Raw genomic sequence first — 19074 nt, 5'->3', positions numbered from 1 at the left:
GTAGGAGGAATTGTGTAGGAATTGTGCAATAATGACTAAAATCTTAAAGTCAAGTTCATAAAGTAACTTTCCTTGCATTCATTTGATTCCCAATTAAGATGCACTGGTAAGAATGACTTTCCATTGTTAATATGTACTTAAAAACAGTTCTGAAATGCAAAATAATAGAATTTTATTCATGTGATAAAACATGCGATTAATCGTGATTAACTATAGAAATTTGGTGATTAATCGCGATTAAAAAAAATTGTTTGACAGCCCTATTTTTAACTTAAGAGTGGAGTGTTCACTGAGAACATGAGCAGTAACTGATTGGAGCTCAAGACCCATTTCTGCAATTGATTATGCCACATTTAAGATATGTTGAAATTTTGAACTTTCTCGATGTCTTCTGACTGTAGTGTCTCTCCTCACAGCTGTATGAAGACGCTCGGCCCGGTGAAGCATTGACCTCATGCTCTGTAATCTCTTTATCTGTGCTGCTCAGCCTGCGTCAAGGGGACAGACAGCTAATCTCTATGGGAACATTGGGTAACACCGTTGCATAACATTTCATCTCCACAAAAGCCAAGAGATCAACCTTTTAGCTGCAAAACACAGCCATGTCTCTCATAGAGGTGTGTTTTGCTAAACCTGCAAACCAAAGCATTCCGGTTATACTGTAAATACTGTGGATACAAATACATGTGCACAATTGTCATCAATTGCGTCCTTTTGGCTTCTTTTTTGCCGCCCTGAACCGATGTTAGCCATTTTAATGGATTGGCACGGACCCAAATTAAAACAGGATTAGAGTTCATGACACCATTTTAATCCGTCATCAGTGGAGGAGGAGAGGATGAAGATAGGAGGAAGGTGAGCTCTCACAGTAGGGGGGTTTTCCCTGTCCTTTGACTGTCCTTCCACTTACCTGATGTCTCAAACAGACGTGCCCCCTACCCTCCTGTGTTCTTGGCCATCAGTGTGCAGTTAGTCTGTTCAAGAGGACAGAGATGGAGACTATGACGGCACCGTTTTGCTCAGTGTATTGGGGCCTTAAACGATTTTGCACAAACTGTCAGACATGTAAGTGAAGAAACTCATTTTTTTCTGGTCCTACTGGGCCAAAAGAACTACTTTTTCATATTGTTGCATGCAATGGATTCTACCGCTGCGTTTTGATGCAAAGCAGCAATTTGGAAACTTGGTAAGAAAACAAGAAATTGTGTTTAACTATATATTCTAACCATATTCTGTTTCACTCTTTTTGTTAAATGTCTCCTATCTTTTTGTACTCACTTGAGGGTTACGCGTTACTGGTATCTAGTACATTCACAGTAATATGTGTACAAACTGTTGCATAAGACATCTGAGAATTTGTATTTTAATATAGTGGCGTAGTCTTAAAATGATGTGGTTTTAGTGTAGCACTGGAAGGACGTGTAGAATGTTTATATGTGATGTTAAAGAAAAAATTAATTAGCTGATTATTCACTGTTAACCTGTGTTAAGAGGATGATAATAGGGCTGCACAATATATCGTTTTTTTAATCGTCATCGCAATATCAACTCCTGCAATAAACCCTTACGAAAGGTTGCGACATATCACGAAAAACACTCGATTTTTTGTGTTAGTTGAAAGAAAATATCAGTGGAAAACTGCACTTTAAAATGTATGTCAGTCTTTTTTTTCAGTGGTGCCTTTATATTTAATTTAATGTTCAATTTGTTCAATAAGAGATTTTTGGAAATGATTTCCTTTCATTAGTTTTAAATTCAACAAAATTTGTATTTTAGCAGAACACTGAAAGCGGCAGAAATGCAAAACTGAGCACTCTTTAATATCTGTTTATGAATCGCAAGTAATATTGTTATCGCGATATTCAATATCTCATATATAGCTCCATCCTGATATCGTGCAGCCCTAGATGCTGCAATGATAAAGCAATGCTATGTGGTATTTCCAGTGGATTAAAAATGATGTTTTTTTAACATCCTATGAGCAATTTCAGGAAAAAAGCAAGTAGCAACTGTATGTCCAAACCATGAGTGGGAGTAAAGACGTAAAGACATCATCATGTTTTGTTCTTGAAGATGACCTTATCTTGAGAAATGCCTGGAAGCCAGTACAAGATGACAAACCCCAAGCGCCACCACAGCCTCTACAGCCTGATGGACAGCTCTGGCGCCGGCCTAGAGGACGAGGAGGCCGACGGCCCGCCGCACCTCACCCCCCTGCAGAAGCTCACCGCCGACATGTGCAAGGACGACACGACCATCAAGGAACTGACGATTGGCCGCAGGGTGGGCTTCTACAAGGTCCGCGGGGAGATCGGCTCTGGGACCTTCTCCCGGGTCAAACTGGGTTTCCACACTCTAACTAAAGGTAGGTGAACATGCTATCAGACTGTGCAAGGGAAGTTCGATTTTTGCAAACAACATTTCGATTCATTGCATATTACAATAATATTAAAAAGAATGAAGTCACAATCTGGCGTTGATTTGTTTTCTGTCTACTGAGTAATAATTCCAGCATAAGTTGTTAGTTATTATTTTAGCAGAACTCCTTGTTGGCATCCAGCCAGACGGATATTTATTGTCTCTGCATCCCTTCATCTGTCCTCCTCGTAGACAAAGTGGCACTGAAGATCCTGGATAAGACACGGCTGGACGGTCAGGCCCAGCGTCTGCTCTCCAAGGAGATCAGCAGCATGGAGTGCCTGCAGCACCCCAACGTGGTGTGTCTGTACGAGGTGGTGGAGACGCCGAGTCGCCTTTACCTAGTGCTGGAGTACGCAGGAGGAGGAGACCTCTTCAACCAGATATTCACCCAGGGAAAACTGTCCGACAACGCCAGCAAGGTCACCTTCGCCCAGATCCTTTCTGCCATCAAATATTTGGTTAGTAACATAGAAAGAAAAACAAAAATTTCACCAGCAAATAGGCACTGCAGATTCTGACCCTTGGTTCGATCCCCAGTCCTGGCTGGGCCTTTTTGTGTGGAGTTTGTATGTTCTTCCAGACTTTCTTTGACATACTATACTATGACTTTTTTTTTATCTCTTTTTTCGAAATACTATACCATGACTTTTTTCACTTTTTTTCCGATATACTATACTATGATTTTTTTCGACATACTATTCTATAGTCTATATCCACGGCGTACCTCTTCCGGGATTGCTCCATTGCCGCCGGAAATTCCGCCGGATTTCACTCTTTTCGGCCAGATGTCGGGTACCTTCCGCTTTCTCTGTGTTGTAATTCTAAAAACTCTGGTGGTTTTTCTGAGGACTATGGTTAACTGCTCCTCAGATCTCTGCAGGGTAAATCCAGACAGCTAGCTAGACTATCTGTCCAATCTGAGTTTTCTGTTGCACAACTAAAACAAACTTTGAACGTACACATTACTTCCCGAAGCTATTCTGCTATTCTCTAACACGATTGTGATTGGTTTAAAGTAGGGCTGTCAAAATAACGCGTTAATTTCGATTAATTAATCTGAGAAAAAATAACGCGTGTTAATCCATTCCAGCTGTTCTAGCCACCATTGGACTGTAAAATGAAGGAGGGAGACGAGAATGTGTTGCCTGGATCATTGATTGGACATTTACTTGTAAAAATCTTCTTCCTGCCAACCCTGACTACCGAGATCTGGTGCCACTGATATGTCTGCACTTTTCTCTCTGATGCTCTGAAGACGATACAGGCAACATAAACACCGCTGCACGTGACGCTAGTTAACACTATACTCGACAGCAGCTAACGTTAGCCTACCGCTAGCTAGTAGCTGGATTAAAAACGGTTAAAATGCTGACAGCTTAAACGGTGTAAAGTTAGACTGTGTTTTAGCCATCGGAAAAACAACACAGACGGTGCGTTCAATGAAACTGGTAAACTACAGCCTCGTGGTGCATTTGAAGTTATTGTAAATGTCCTTTTCCCACCTGGTGGTTGTTTTTGTCGTTCAACAGCAATTTACTAGTGAAATAAGTTATTGTTATTGTTATACATTATTATTAAATCATTTAATTTTGACCATATGGCCTTAGCAATAAACAAGCCGTTCTTTAATGTCACCGACTGTTGTTTAGTACCCTTTTTTTTTCTTTTCTTTTTTTACTTTCTTAAAAGATTAATTAATTACAGAGTATGTAATTAATTAGATTCATTTTTTTAATCAATTGACAGCCCTAGTTTAAAGAAATGCCCATAAACCAGAGCAAGTTTTTCTCCCATCCCGGAATGGCCCATCCCAACCTCCTCCGCAGCACTGTGCAGGAAGTTCTGGCAATGCGAGACTAACTATACTATGACTTTTTAATCACTTTTTTGACATACTATACTATGACTTTTTAATCACTTTTTTGACATACTATACTATGACTTTTTAATCACTTTTTTGACATACTATACTATGACTTTTTAATCACTTTTTTCGACATACTATACTATGACTTTACCAGACATTTTTTGAGGCATACCTGGCTTAAAACAGCAGCAGTCTCAGTTTTATAATTTAGAGGGAATTTCTATCAGTAGGGATTAGTTCTCTGGACTGGACTGGTTTAAAACATGTCTGATCACTAATTGAATTCTAATCAATCGCTATTATTAAGCTGTAAAGTTCCCGAAATCCCAGAATCTTAGCAATTTAGCTGATGAGGTTATCATAATCAATAGAAATGATGGCCAAGACTGTCAAATTACGATCCGGATTATAATCGAGAGGTAAAGCCCCTCCCCTTCCAGTGGACCCCATACAGTAGTAAACAACGAGAGACAAAACATTTGTTGATCTCGTTTAAATTGTGCCATGAATTACACATATGATGTATATACAGTATATATATATATATATATATATATATATATATAAAGTCCCAGTTTGTTGTAGGTTTGTCGTAGTACCACTTAGGTTTGTATGAAACGGCTTGCACAATCTACGTCATCTTGCTTTCTGCTCGGCTTGCTCGCTATTTAGCTAGTTTAGCTACGTTCCACAACACATGTAACGTTCATCTTACCGGATGGGTTTTATCCAGCGACTCTTTACCAGCCAGAAAAGCAAAAGAATGAGCAAGATGTCCGCTGCTCGTGTGAGTCACGTTAACGTGTGTTTTGTGTCACTTTGTGCCACTTGTGCGACTTTACAGCGGTTTTACGACAAACTAAGCCTTTCCTGACTTGCTGATTATTTATTTGAAATTGACAAACATCACAGGTGTTATTCATGGCTCAATTCAAACAGGATCAAATAATTATTTGCCTCACCTGTTCACTAGCGTTTATATTTTTTCTGAAAGAAGGTCTCATGGTGGTCCACCGGAAGGGGAAGAACTTTGCCTCTCTAGACACAGGAAATCTATCATGTCAGATTTGTTTGATATTTAGAAATATCCAACCAAGCTCGTGTGTTTTGCTGTGCAGCACAACAACAGCATCATTCACCGGGACCTGAAGGCCGAGAACGTTCTGATTAGCAGCAGCGGCTGCGTGAAGGTGGCCGACTTTGGATTCAGCACGCGGCTTTCGAACCGCGACGACACCCTCGACACTTTCTGTGGCTCGCCGCCCTACGCCGCCCCAGAGCTCTTCAGGGACGAGTGCTACCTGGGGCCCCCGGTGGACGTGTGGGCCATGGGGGTGCTGCTTTTCTTCATGGTGACCGGAACTATGCCGTTCCGCGCCGAGACCATGGGGAAGCTGCGGTGCTGCATCCTGAAGTGCGCCTACACCGTCCCTCCCTGGGTACCCGGCCCCTGCCAGAGGCTCATCAAGGGAATCTTGAAGGCGGTCCCCGCTGAGCGCTATGCCGTCGACCAGATGCTGGGCTGTGATTGGCTCCTAGCTGTGGAGTTTCCCTGGTCGTTGGTGGCGCCCGAACCGGCGAGCCCTCAGCAGAGCCTGCTGGACTCGGAGCGCGAGGACCTGGAGGAGGAGGTCCGGAGCTCGCTGGAGGAGCTCGGCTTCAGCACAGTGAAGCGGTGGAACGATCTGCCCAAAGAAAGCCGCAGCCCCGTCACCGGCGTTTATCGGATCCTGCTGCGCCGAGCCCAGAGGAGGAGGGGCTGCGACAGTCCCCCCGTGGTCCGAGGGATGGTGAGGGACCCCAGGAGGGAGGGGCTCCGGGCCTACAGGGGCCTCAGACACACCTCCAAGTTTTGTGTGCTTTCATGACAAAGTGGTAGAGTTCCGCACAGTTTTTATACAGACTTTTTTTTTTTTTTTTTTATACCAACATGATATTATTGGCAATAGGGATGTTTTTATTTTACATTTTTTTTATTTTTTTTACAGGAAAGTGTGTAGTTTTTACTGAAACATATATTTTTTTACAATTTTGTAGGATTTTATAAATATGTTTCACTTCCTTCAATGCAGCTTTTTGGGTTAACTAAGGTATACATGTATGTACTGTATGTTAAAGTGCCCATATTATGAAAAAATCACTTTTTCTGGGATTTGGGGTGTTATTTTGTGTCTCTGGTGCTTCCACACACATACAAACTTTGAAAAAAATCCACCCATGCTGTTTAGAGTGAGATACAGTTTCTGAATGTGTCCTGCCTTCAGTCTCTGGGTGAGCTGTTCAAAATCAGCACGGCTTGTGACGTCACAAGCCGAAACGAGCAGGCTAACCGCAACCATTAGCTCATAGCGTTAGCATGCTACCTCGTTCTCAATAGCAAAGCACTGCTACAACACACAAGTTCACCATAATCTACAAAAGAACTACTTACATGTGCGCCCTCATTTAGAAGTCTCCCAGCTAATCCTGCCTTGTAACTGAGCGAAGTTGTAGAAACAGCCTTTCTTTTACTGTCTATGGAGCTAGCTAGCTGACATGATCTACATCTGAGCTACTGGGCATGTGCAGTGCAATCAAAGATAGTACAGAAGAAGAAGAAGAAAAGAGGTCTCACTCTGTAGCTAAAACAGAGACCAGCTGAAAAGAGGATCTGCAGCAGTGAGAGAGAGCACTGCAGTACAACACAAATATGGTGTTTTTTGAAAATTAAACCATGTAAACCTATTCTGGTACAACCTTAAAATACAATTATGAACCTGAAAATGAGCATAATATGGCTGCTTTAAAGTGCCTGATGAAATTAAATAAAAGTAAAAGTTGTGAAAGAATCCATGATTTTTCCTTCTCAATTTAATATGATTTGAGTTGTCTGACTGAACTGTTTTTACGAGGATGTTGTGGGCCCTAAAATAAATGTATCATGAAACTAGACGACCTAAGGAATCCATTGGTTCCAATCATGCCATGCCAGTTTGTCGGGAAGATGGCTAAATAACGCTCCAAAATTTGGCGAGGGAAAAACTGTCAATGCCAACATTTAAAAGGGGTCCCTTGCCCTCTTACCTCAGGATATCTGAATGAAAAAGGGTTCTATGGGTACACAAGTCACAAGAGTGATCAAATGGTTATATGTTGCAACAAATCTCTCTAACAAATGATATCAACATCTTCTGCACAGAACTTTTGAGATTTAAGCATGAAAATGGCCATCATAAGAGTAATCAGAAAAAGGTTACATATATGTGGGCTGGACTGCTGTTTAGAATTATTATCCCAGTCGGGCCCTGCCTGAAGAGCTAAAAGTATCCAGTGTTTTAAAGAAGAAAAGCTATGTCAGAAAGAAACAACTTGTGTTTCCTCTCAGATATATAAAATAATCACAAATGCTCTTTAAAAGCTCCCAGAGCCAAACAGCATAAAAAAAAACAATTAGTTTACAATGATATTTTCTGTGCAATAACTCTTTTCATGCAAAATATGTGTGCACCTGATTTTGCCTTTTCAATCGTTTGGGGTTCACAGAGTGGGTTTAGTAAATATCAACATTGTATGCCTGTTACACTCAAACAAATCCTGTCTCTTGGAAAGTGAAAAGACTCCTATTGTGTAAGAAAAACGAAATAGTGGTGAGTCCGTGGTGTAAAAAAAAAAAAGGTGATGTGTCACGCAGCTGTCTGTCCATGTTGAGGCGCCGAGCAGGTGGCTGCCGCTGCACCCAAACACAGCTCAGCTCGCGTCTTTGTGCCTTGTTTGCCAAAGTTTCACTAAGTGCCTGCCAGTAAATAACAGTCCCGACAGCAGCTGGCAGGACACCAGACGATACTCGGGACCCCTTTCTTTCTCTCTCTCTCTCTCTCTCTCTCTCTCTCTCTCTCTCTCTCTCTCTCTCTCTCTCTCTCTCCCCATCGCCACAACCGGCCCAAACCAGCCAGACCCAAGCCCCGGCTGCCCCCCCGCCCATCCCCTAACGACAGATAGGCTAAGTTTAGTCACCAAAACGACTAGTTAAGTTTAGGGGGAACATCGTGGTTTGAATTAAAATACTCCCGAGGAACGAACATGCGTGTCCTGGGTGAAAGTATTAAGAATATATTATTATATTAGCCTAGATTTTTTAAGATTTAGCGTAATTTTGCCTAACTTCCGACCGTAGCTGTAACCCTTCTATCCAGAACCCCCCCCCCTCTGGCACTGGAAAACTGAGTGACCCCACACACACATACACACATACACACACACACACACACACACACACACACACACACCCGGCTCCTCCCAGCTCTGCCCTGGCCGACCCCCACCTGCAGGAAGCGGCAGATGGCGCGGCGTGGCCGCGGAGACATCTGCAGGCCGAACAATAGGCGCTGTGTGCGGACCGCTGGAGCTGATAGGCCCGGAGCGGAGCTATTGTGCGGGGCGCCATACACATGCAGATGAGGTCTGCTGGAGGAGGGACGCAAAGGGAGTTCTTTTTTATTATTTTTAACTGCATGGACAACAGCCAGCAGATGACAGGCCTTAGCGCCTCCAATGCAAATCTGCTGAGTTTAAAACTTTTGTTTAGATTTTTTTTTTTTTTTATAACCACCCCTTCCCTCAATCCCTCCCTCCCCTCCTCTCTGACCCCCTGACACACCTCCTCCATCCAAACACACACATGCACACAACTCACCATAACAACCCAGTTTTGCAAGAGAAAAGAAAAAAAAACGCATCACAACAGACATGTTATTTTTTTGTTTTGTTTTATTTAGCATTTTCCACTTACAATTTCAAACAGAAAGATATAACTTCCTTTGTTTCAAACATTGCTCCAACAGGATTTGGAACATCCAGAGTCAAATCTTTTTCATTTGCTTTACATGGCTGTCTTCGGTACATAAGTAAATGTTTATAAGACAATCTTAACAAATTCTCATCTCATTTTTAACATTAACTTCATTTAGCCATTTTCTAAAGTGAAACCTTTAGAGAATAAACTTTGTTATCCATCGTTTTTTTTTTAAGTTTTAGAATAATATTTATAATTGTTACATTTCTAAAGTGAAACCTTTAGAGAATAAACTTTTCTGCGATGTTTTTTTTTTTTTTTACGTTTTAGAATATTATTTGTCATTGTTAAATTTCTAAAGTGAAACCTTTAGAGCATTAAGACAATTCTGGAAAGTGGGAAACATTTCCGCTGTTTGCAACTGTTGTCGTGTTGCTCAGCGATAAGAGGACGTCTTTTAAAAAAGTCCCTTTTTTTAAGAACGCCTCTGTCTCAGCACCGCTTCTTCTCCTGCTGCGCGTGCTTCGGGGTGCGACGTTTGCTCTGCTGGGGGGGGGGGTACCCCCCACAGGACGCACAACTCGCATCTCCTTCCTCTCCAAACCTCATCCGCACAAAGAATGAGGGTCGATGCGTCGCTCTCGTGGCATACCTGACTCTCGTTCACATAAAGAATGAGAGCCATCTTGGCATGGAAGGGACGAGAGGCGACGGTTCACGGGGGCCCCCCTGGGGCCGGCGCCGTGCTGCCTGGACGGGGGAATCCTCCTCAGGAGTGTCCAGGGATGGGCAGAAACAGGCTCGTCCTGTTCATCAGGATGAGTATTTCCAGATGAGAAGCTTTACAGCATCTGAGCAAAAAAAGATCGAGAGGAGCCCGGATCAACGCTCGGGGAGGCTGATCTCAGGAACCCAGTCGTTCAGACGGCGGCTCTCCTCACAGAACAGGTGCAGCTTCTCCAGAGCAGGGTCCTCCCAAGACCCATCAGCTGGGTTCTGTTCACACAGGGAGAGGAAAGAGGCTTTAGTCACACAGTTCCGTCAGAAAGCATCACATAGAAACCCCTTCTGAAGTGATTTAGAGTCACGTAAAGTTTGTTATCTGAGCTCTACATACCGTGATGAGGACGCAGTGGGCATCTTCGAGCGGCTCCGCCTTGTCGCCGACAATCTCAGCCAGACGCTGCATGTCGCTCACTCTGACGATGCTGATGTCGTTGTCGAAGCAGAAGGACTGGATGAGGGTGAAGTGGATCTGCAGAGCGATGTCACACTGGAACTCCTCGTCCATTGCCAGGACGCAGAAAGACACACTGTCCGGGTCACTGTGGAGACAATAAGAAAAGAACTATGAGATTTCGTGCCAAAATGATCCAAACTATCTGATATGATTGATTGAAAATGCAGTAAACTGTACATCTTCAGCTGAGAGTTTCATACTTACAGATTCATAACTTTTGCGCACTCGTAGACACCGACGGTGAGGGAGTCGTTGTCTTTAGCGGACACCAGGACCTCCTCCAGGGCTTGGCCGGTGCACTGAGCACGCTCGGCGGGTTTCTGGATCAGAACTTCCTCGAGAGTCATGATGATGAACAGGATGAAGATATTCCGCAAAGGGAGAGCTTAAGAAACGTTTGGTCAGAGAGTAGAAATCCGAAAGGGAGCAGAGTGCTTTCAGATCTGCAGCCTCTCTCTTTTATACTCTCCAGCTCGTGCGGAGCAGTGAAAGCGCTGCGCCCTGATTGGCTCACGCTGAATGGTGTATTGGTATGATAATGCTATTGTCACACTCCGGCTCGTGGCAGATTGATGGGGGTCATCGAGCCGCGCACGCTCCCCCTCTGAGGGCACGTAGCAGCCTGGCCTGAAAACTAAAAATAGCTTAATTAAAAAAACTAAGTTTGATCACTCTGCAGAACTTGATGCAAATTAGAGAAAACACAGCCAGCCGGTGATTCGAATTGCATGCAGACATGCATGCATGTGATGCTGAACATCAAGTGCATTTTTACATGCATTTAAAAGAACTCTTAAAACGCACAGACGCTTATTGTTGTCCTTTTTGTAAACGCAAAAACGATTTATAGACTAGTTTTAGCCTCATTTAAAGCCACATTTCAAACTTCAAAACATTAAATATGAACTAAAACTGAAAGAAAACTCTAAAAACTTTCTTGCATTTGAGGTTTTTGGGGACAGTATTCCAGCTGCACCATGGAGAAAGTGTGACTGGCCCCCTCCCCCCTGCAGCAGAGAGAAAGGGCAGGTGGATGATGCCATCTGTGGACTAGAGGCTGACCATAAAACGGCCCCATTGTGCGCACAGAAGCCCTCTATTATCGCAGTCCCCCATACAAATGCAAATGACCAGCGCGTGCCAGAACGCTGTGCGTGCTGCGCAATCTGCGCTACTGGCCCATGCTGACCACGTGGACATCATCAGCTGTCCAGCAAATCCTTGCTCGGTTTTTATTTATTTACTCTGGGGAGTTCCGGGGCCACACGGACTGAATTCTATAGGACAACTTGTTTATAGAAAAGTTGATTGCACATGTGTTCGTTATTTGGTGTGTAGATGCAGCAAATGTCTTCTGTGATTTCATTTAAAGCTATTTCTATTAACTTTGTGTTCATTTTCAGTCACTTTTACGCACGACGGAACTTGTACGCACTGCTCTGTTTGGTTCTATTCAGTTTGGTTTAGTGGTTTAGTATTTAGTGTGTACATCGACTAAATGTCTGTGCCTTTAAATAAACTATTGTTTCTTACAATCATCTATTCATTTCCGATCACTTTTTTACGCACGACGAAACTTTTACGCACGGCTCTCGGTTCCACTGGCAGAGCAGTGTGTCCCTAACAGCTCGTGCTGTCTCTAGTTTATCTGCATAATAATTCCAAAACCCATCTTGCATCAGGTCAGGCCTGCTGCCACTGCTGCGTAAACAGAGGATGGAGGAGGGGCTGGAGTGGAGAGGCTGTGCAGGAGACACAGGTTGGCGGTGATTGATTCAGCGCTATTGTTCTGCAGAAGGCAGAGCGGCAGATGGAGTACTGTCACTACGAAGGGACCCCCCCCCCCCTCCTCTCCTCTCTCCTAAACCCAGGTCAACCCCGACCCCAGGGCCCGCCCATCTTTTGTCTACAAGTCTCCACATTCGCTGCTCTGTTGTCTGAGTTTTGATTAAATTTGAATGCCAAAGGGAAGAGCTCATGGTCTAAACTTTGACAATGAAAAGTGTTATCTCCAAAAGATGGCATGGCAGATCTTTAAAATCATTTTCAGTTTGAGCAGTAAACGCGCGCAACAATGCCGAATGTGTGTTTTTGTCCAACAACAAAAGTCTTATCTGTGCATTGCTGCAGCAACAACATTATTTGTTGATTTTCTACATCGCTTTCAGTTGCTGTCCACGTGCTGCAAAGTCATCAGCACATCAGCTGGCCGAGAGGCTTCTTACATTTGGGCCAAAGTTTGGTTTGCATGCAGCTGATGGAGACTCAACCCCTGAGCTATATTAGGAAGGATCAGCTTGCATGGCCACAGGCCAGGCGCGTGCAAATCGATACCGACCTATTGTTGCTGAAGCACATCTGCCAGACGGAGACCTCCCCGGCAGCGCGCGACAGGTGTTGGTGCTACAAAGCTCTTTTTCTGGTGACCTGCGGCGAGAAGCCCTGGATCTCTCTGTAAGGATAGACAGCTGAAGGATAAGATGCTTAGATTTGGCTTTGTGGTGTGTGCAAACATGACTCGAGTTTAGAGGAAATAGGCGAATAGTAAAATTATTATAACCTTTATTTGTTCAGGGAGGAATATTGACAATGACGCCCTGGTTACAGAACAAATAAAAAATAATAAAAACAATCCCCAAATGACAGTAAATAATATGATCATAAAAAACAATATCATAAAACAATACCAACATTAGGCCTACAATATGTAAAACCTATGAAAGAACAAGGAAAAAGAGATGTATAAGAAGTACAAAAATATATAGCCTAATATTTTTAATTCATCAAATACGTGTTTTTGAGCCATAAAACACCATAAGTGTGATTAAGCTCAACTTCTGCGTTCGGATTTTGTTTTTACCTCAAAACTTTTAAATCATATTTCGAGCGGATTGAACTGCCAGGACGCCTAGCAGGTGCTGTCTGACTTCCTTTGTCCCCCCCCCCTCCCTTCCCTTCACCTTCCCCCCGGGGACAGATGGTGTCTCTCGGTTGCCATGGAGAGTGATGCGCACAGAGAGATAAAGCACGCAGGCATCTCCAGATGCCACGCGCCTAAAGTGAGTACCGGCTTTAGGCATGCAAAGCAGCGGCGCGTGCCACTGCCCAATCTACAAAAAAAAACAAAAAAAAACGGTGCGTGCAGTGAAAATTCGTCATGAGTTATAAAAAGTCTGTCTGACATCCAATGCAATTAAGATGGATGGTATCTTAGCATTATGACACATAAAGCAGTACCAAACTGCAGGTACCAACCACTGAATTTACCAAATCTCCAAAATGTTATTTTTATGGCAGATGATCTGGACAAAAGTGGCCTTTGCAAACATTCTGTAACTTCTAGAGGCATTTGAAGGACCATGCCAGTGTTTTTGCAAATTTTAGCGGACCATGTGTACTTGTGTGTGCATGCTGTATAACATTTTGAATATATTTCTCCAGGTAGCCTTGGTTTCCATTACACTACGGGGACATTCAGAGGTAAAATCTGACCAACTTTAACCTTATGCTGCGTTCCAGGTAACCCGAAACCCGTGTTTTCACAACCTTCTACCTGTGAAAGTGCCCTGAAACGGCAGTCAAACCCGTAACTTACTACCCGTGAACTCGTACCACACACATAAACAACAACGGCGACCCCTGTTGATGCTGTACAGACGCCGGTGATTAATGGTGAGAAATAGAAATAAATGGACATAAATAGGCAACGTAAAGTTATTCCGCACATTGTAATCACAACAATACACATACGATTGTGTACTACTACAGGTTATGTTTATTAAATGAAGCCCAAAATATGTTGCCGACTGGAAATCGCTAGTATCAGCTAGCTAGCTAGCTAACGTCAACGGTAGGTAGCCACTAGCTAACGCTAACGCTAACGCTAACGCTAGCTAGAAGGGTTTGTCGTGACTTTGCCTGGAACGCTACCAAGTCGTGAGTCGTGACTTGAAGTCGTAACTTACGGGCTAAAAATTGTGTCTGGAACGCAGCATTAGATAAGGCACTTCAAGAACAGTCAGAGAACAATATTGAATTCAGACTTTATTGTGGAGGTTTTACAGAAAAATAAAAACACAATGCAGTGAAAAAGTCATTTATTTTGACATTAAATATAGCTGAAGTAAAAACCTTCAAGAATTCGAAGAACATGTTGTGTTTTGCTGTTGTTTTGTTGCACATTTCCAGATTTAAGGTCAGATTTGCAGATGCATTTCCATACCACCGTCCAGTCAGGCATTAATTTTCTGTACAGTAGGAAATCAAACAACCGACTCTTAAAAGTTGAATCCATCGCAGTGAACATCAAATCCGCAAAAAAAAGGGCCACAGGTGAACATTTTATTTAAGTTCTGAGTCAGAATTAAAGTCAGAATTCGGACTTTAAATTAAAATCCAAATACACATGTGGCCCTAATCCTCTTCCATAGAAATCAATGGCTGCATGGAATGTAAAAATAAATAAATAAAGATATCTAAAATCTACAACACACAACGGCATGGCTGCAAAATGTTCAGCTGAAAAGTACTGTAGATATGAACGTAGAAGATCTTGTACAGTATGGTCCTCGTTTGAATTGGTTAGCTTCTAGAACTCTGAGGACTTTGACGACAACGGTGTGGTCTTCCTGTGTGGTTTAATTATCCCTGTAAGATGAGGAGGGTTTCTACATCAGATCCTTTGAACCAAAGCTTCCCCCGACTTTCTAAGACTTTTCTATAGGCACGCGTCCCCGAGGGCGGGGCGGGGGCTACAGGCCTCTTGTAGCCATTGTGCCCCCAAAACGGCCAATCAGAGAGTGAGCGTGTGCCGGGCTCTGCAGTATAAAATGCTGGCAGATTTTCAGAGGCAGCACACAAAACACTCCTCTCTGGACTTTTTGGACCACATCAGCTGAACTGAATCTAAAAACATCACCATGCAGTCTCCTGGGAAATCTCTGAAGGAAGCTCTGCTCTGGGCTCAGAGCGAGGATCGACTCACCGCTGGAGTCTATGAGAGCGCTAAGATCATGACTGAGTAAGTACACTAAACGTGACTTCAATGGATGTCAGGATGTAAGATCCCTTTATTGCCATTGCATTTGCAAACAATGAGATTCAGGCGCACCACCTGAGATGGTGCTCAAAAATATAATATAAAAAATAACTCCTGTTGCGATTTCACACTATGCATCCAATTGAATTGACTTGAATTATACTTTAAACATACTGTACATTAAATGTACATTCAATATACCTATCTCACATGCACACACATGCAACTCACATACACAATTGTCAACGTATGCATGTTAAAAGGGTAAAAAAAGTGTTGTGTGTTGCACCATTTGTAATGCCATAGGACTATAAAATAGGTCCTATGTTGTAATAATATAGGATTATTAAATAAAATAGGAAATAGGCATCCTCTCCTCTTCTGAAACAGCCAACATGATTAACATTAAACAGCAGCTGCTAACGAGAGATTTCTTTTCTTATTGTCTCCACAGTGACCCGGACAGTGTGTCTTTCTGCGTCCTGGCCATGGACGAGGAGTTCCAGTGTGACATCGCTCTGCAGATCCACTTCACCCTCATCCAGTCCTTCTGCTTCGACAACGACATCAGCATCGTCAGAGTGAGCGACATGCAGCGTCTGGCTGAGATTGTCGGCGACAAGGCGGAGCCGCTCGAAGATGCCCACTGCGTCCTCATCACGGTATGTAGAGCTCAGATAACAAACTTTACGTGACTCTAAATCACTTCAGAAGGGGTTTCTATGTGATGCTTTCTGACGGAACTGTGTGACTAAAGCCTCTTTCCTCTCCCTGTGTGAACAGAACCCAGCTGATGGGTCTTGGGAGGACCCTGCTCTGGAGAAGCTGCACCTGTTCTGTGAGGAGAGCCGCCGTCTGAACGACTGGGTTCCTGAGATCAGCCTCCCCGAGCGTTGATCCGGGCTCCTCTCGATCTTTTTTTGCTCAGATGCTGTAAAGCTTCTCATCTGGAAATACTCATCCTGATGAACAGGACGAGCCTGTTTCTGCCCATCCCTGGACACTCCTGAGGAGGATTCCCCCGTCCAGGCAGCACGGCGCCGGCCCCAGGGGGGCCCCCGTGAACCGTCGCCTCTCGTCCCTTCCATGCCAAGATGGCTCTCATTCTTTATGTGAACGAGAGTCAGGTATGCCACGAGAGCGACGCATCGACCCTCATTCTTTGTGCGGATGAGGTTTGGAGAGGAAGGAGATGCGAGTTGTGCGTCCTGTGGGGGGTTCCCCCCCCCCAGCAGAGCAAACGTCGCACCCCGAAGCACGCGCAGCAGGAGAAGAAGCGGTGCTGAGACAGAGGCGTTCTTAAAAAAAGGGACTTTTTTAAAAGACGTCCTCTTATCGCTGAGCAACACGACAACAGTTGCAAACAGCGGAAATGTTTCCCACTTTCCAGAATTGTCTTAATGCTCTAAAGGTTTCACTTTAGAAATTTAACAATGACAAATAATATTCTAAAACGTAAAAAAAAAAAAAAACATCGCAAAAAAGTTTATTCTCTAAAGGTTTCACTTTAGAAAATGTTAATGTAAAAATGAGATGAGAATTTGTTAAGATTGTCTTATAAACATTTACAGACATGTCAAGCAAATGAAAGATTTGACTCTGGATGTTCCAAATCCTGTTGGAGCAATATGAAATTTAACAATGACAAAAAAAAAAAAAACACAGAAAACACAGAAAAGGTGTTAAAATTAAAATAATTATGAAAGTGTGTGAATCTGAAATATAAAATAATATGAAGAAAAATAAATGAAAATGTAGTACACTTTTCACTCCCGCTTTATTGCGGCTATGTTAAATGAAATAATATGTTTACTGGATATCTGAGTTTTTGTGAGATGAAAACAACATAAATAAAATGGTTGAATTCAACATTGCCTTCTGACTTTTTCATCGAAAGGTTGAAGTCTGTACACCTTTGACTCTCTGAGCCCTTTTTGGGGAGTTCTTTAAACGTTTCCTGTACTTTAACATCTTGACCAACACTGCTGCAATCAGTCTGCAATTTCAAACAACAGCAAACACATCAGGTCTTTATGTTTCTACCTCTTTGCACGTTCACATCCATTCAGCTTTGGAGAGTCTTTGATTTGGAATACTCTAAAGTATTTGCTGCCTTGAAGTGTATGCTTTAACAAATCAATGCTGTTGTTTGGAGGCAAGGCATGAAATATAGTGCAGTGTGTGACATTTATGTATTTCAGAATTATTATTTAAGTACAGGAAGAGGATTAGGAGAAGCAGAGGATGGGAAACACGTATTCGAGTTCTGACTGTAAAGTCAGAACTCAGACACATTTTTCACATTGGCCCTAATCCTCTTCCGTATGTTAGGAATGAGAGCAAAGACAGTACTATACATCTAGTGATAGACACATTTCAATTTGTCCAACTTTTTTTATTTAAATTTTAACAATAACTGACATACAACAGCAAAAGCAGCAAAGCATAGTTAAAACAGTAAACACTGTCTACATTAAAACAATGTAGACCCATGCACACTGACGTGTGTGTCTGTGTGGGTGCGTGCGTGGATTGAAAACAAAAAAAAAGGGGCAGCTGGCGTCAAGTGGAGCAGTCCAGAAGGAGCTCAGTCCTCCAAGTCAGGAGATAAGCTGAGGGAGTCAACGAGTTCTAGGAAAGGGTTCCATGTCTCTAGGAATGTTGAGATAGAGCCTTTCAGAGAACAAACTGTAGAGCACTTCTTTAATCCAGCGGTCGTGTGTAGGGGGGCGGGAAAGCTTCCAGTTGAGCAAGATCAGTCTCATATGTGTGTACATATGAGTGTGGTTGGCATTAGACTGGTTACACCTGTTACAGGCGTCCCGGACAGTGGAGTATATTTTATATCATTTTTTCCCTCCTCTTTTTATGGAGACGGATGTCATCTGAGGGCTGCGCAACAGACGAGTGACAGTTCTGTCATTCAGCTGATTAGATTAACGGACCACACACGGTGGCAGCTCATTGCTCTTCCAATTTATAAACCTTTTTTATTTTCTCATAAACATTCCCACCATAACCACTGCCTAAATTAAGATGACATATTATGCAAGCACAGTTGCAAAACCAGGCTTCCTTTTACAAGTTTGAAGGGATTAAAATGTGATATTTTACTTTCTTGCCGAAAGTTAGGGAAAAAAAAGATTCACTCTCTTGTCTCTAAATATGCAGCTATGAGGCAGCAGGTGGTTAGTGTAGCTTAGCTTAGCATTAGAGCTAGAAACAGTCAGCGGTGCTGACACAGAGACTCTGGGACAAAAGTGCCTTTACTTAAGCAAAAAAGGTTGATTTTTATTGACCTAATCTGGGCTGTACTTTAGCATTATGCTAATTCCGCTGCTCACTGTCAACACAGAGGAGCAAAATATTCCAGAATCCTGCAGCAACTTAGCATCTGAAGCAACTAAAGCCGCCTACTTGTGATAGGCGGCAAAACCGCTTTGCGCCGGACGTTCCATTGATTTCCTGTGGGGAGAGCGGTGGCGGCCAACTACGCACTGCGCGGATTTGCCGCTGTGCGCTACGCTCAAAGTTCAAATTATTTCAACTTTGACCTAGTTGCCGCTGACCTTTCGAAAGCGCAACCAATGAGATGACAGCATGTCGTTACCTAGCAACGGCAAATAGCTGCCTTTGCTCTGCACCCTACCTAAAAATTGCATATCATGTGTAGGCGGCTTTAGCATCTGATAAGATGTTCTGATCACAATGACTCTGCGCTGACTTTGTGACTCAAG

At 43.1% G+C, this 19074-nt stretch overlaps 3 protein-coding genes across 5 annotated transcripts; 2 read left to right on the top strand and 1 right to left on the bottom strand.

Moving 5' to 3' along the window:
- The first annotated feature begins 269 nt into the window (after positions 1-269).
- On the top strand, positions 270-6199 carry si:ch211-22d5.2 (serine/threonine-protein kinase NIM1). Of its 3 annotated transcripts, XM_031277591.2 has the most exons (5): positions 270-855; positions 963-1186; positions 2074-2365; positions 2611-2879; positions 5407-6199. In XM_031277591.2, exons 3-5 carry the CDS (start codon positions 2092-2094, stop codon positions 6154-6156), a joined length of 1293 nt encoding a protein of 430 aa, XP_031133451.1. In that variant the 5' UTR covers positions 270-855; positions 963-1186; positions 2074-2091; the 3' UTR covers positions 6157-6199. The 3 variants fall into 3 exon arrangements, with proteins under 3 accessions (XP_031133451.1, XP_031133449.1, XP_031133448.1); XM_031277589.2 differs by having other exon boundaries at positions 270-1065; XM_031277588.2 differs by having other exon boundaries at positions 270-1186.
- A 2897-nt stretch (positions 6200-9096) lies between these two features.
- On the bottom strand, positions 9097-10751 carry gadd45gb.1 (growth arrest and DNA-damage-inducible, gamma b, tandem duplicate 1). The gene is made up of 3 exons (XM_031277612.2): positions 10504-10751; positions 10177-10384; positions 9097-10055 (listed from the first exon to the last, which is right to left on the bottom strand). The coding sequence occupies exons 1-3, from the start codon at positions 10644-10646 to the stop codon at positions 9942-9944; spliced, it is 465 nt and encodes a 154-aa protein (XP_031133472.1). The 5' UTR covers positions 10647-10751; the 3' UTR covers positions 9097-9941.
- Positions 10752-14777: 4026 nt separating this feature from the next.
- On the top strand, positions 14778-16796 carry LOC116034856 (growth arrest and DNA damage-inducible protein GADD45 gamma-like). The gene is made up of 3 exons (XM_031277613.2): positions 14778-15319; positions 15792-15999; positions 16121-16796. Exons 1-3 carry the CDS (start codon positions 15219-15221, stop codon positions 16232-16234), a joined length of 423 nt encoding a protein of 140 aa, XP_031133473.1. The 5' UTR covers positions 14778-15218; the 3' UTR covers positions 16235-16796.
- Positions 16797-19074: the final 2278 nt, after the last annotated feature.

This window comes from Sander lucioperca, chromosome 14 (genome assembly GCF_008315115.2).
Source record: "Sander lucioperca isolate FBNREF2018 chromosome 14, SLUC_FBN_1.2, whole genome shotgun sequence".
Lineage (NCBI taxonomy): Eukaryota > Metazoa > Chordata > Actinopteri > Perciformes > Percidae > Sander > Sander lucioperca.
This window is presented reverse-complemented; position numbering and strand designations above follow the sequence as displayed.

Coding starts and splice junctions, on each gene's coding strand:
- LOC116034856 (XM_031277613.2), top strand. CDS start 15,219: ATGCAGTCTCCTGGGAAATCTCTGAAGGAAGCTCTGCTCTGGGCTCAG. Junction 15,320..15,791: donor AGCGCTAAGATCATGACTGA/GTAAGTACACTA, acceptor TTGTCTCCACAG/TGACCCGGACAGTGTGTCTT. Junction 16,000..16,120: donor CCCACTGCGTCCTCATCACG/GTATGTAGAGCT, acceptor CTGTGTGAACAG/AACCCAGCTGATGGGTCTTG.
- si:ch211-22d5.2 (XM_031277591.2), top strand. CDS start 2,092: ATGCCTGGAAGCCAGTACAAGATGACAAACCCCAAGCGCCACCACAGC. Junction 2,366..2,610: donor TTTCCACACTCTAACTAAAG/GTAGGTGAACAT, acceptor TCCTCCTCGTAG/ACAAAGTGGCACTGAAGATC. Junction 2,880..5,406: donor TTTCTGCCATCAAATATTTG/GTTAGTAACATA, acceptor TTTGCTGTGCAG/CACAACAACAGCATCATTCA.
- gadd45gb.1 (XM_031277612.2), bottom strand. CDS start 10,646: ATGACTCTCGAGGAAGTTCTGATCCAGAAACCCGCCGAGCGTGCTCAG. Junction 10,385..10,503: donor TGCGCAAAAGTTATGAATCT/GTAAGTATGAAA, acceptor TTGTCTCCACAG/TGACCCGGACAGTGTGTCTT. Junction 10,056..10,176: donor CCCACTGCGTCCTCATCACG/GTATGTAGAGCT, acceptor CTGTGTGAACAG/AACCCAGCTGATGGGTCTTG.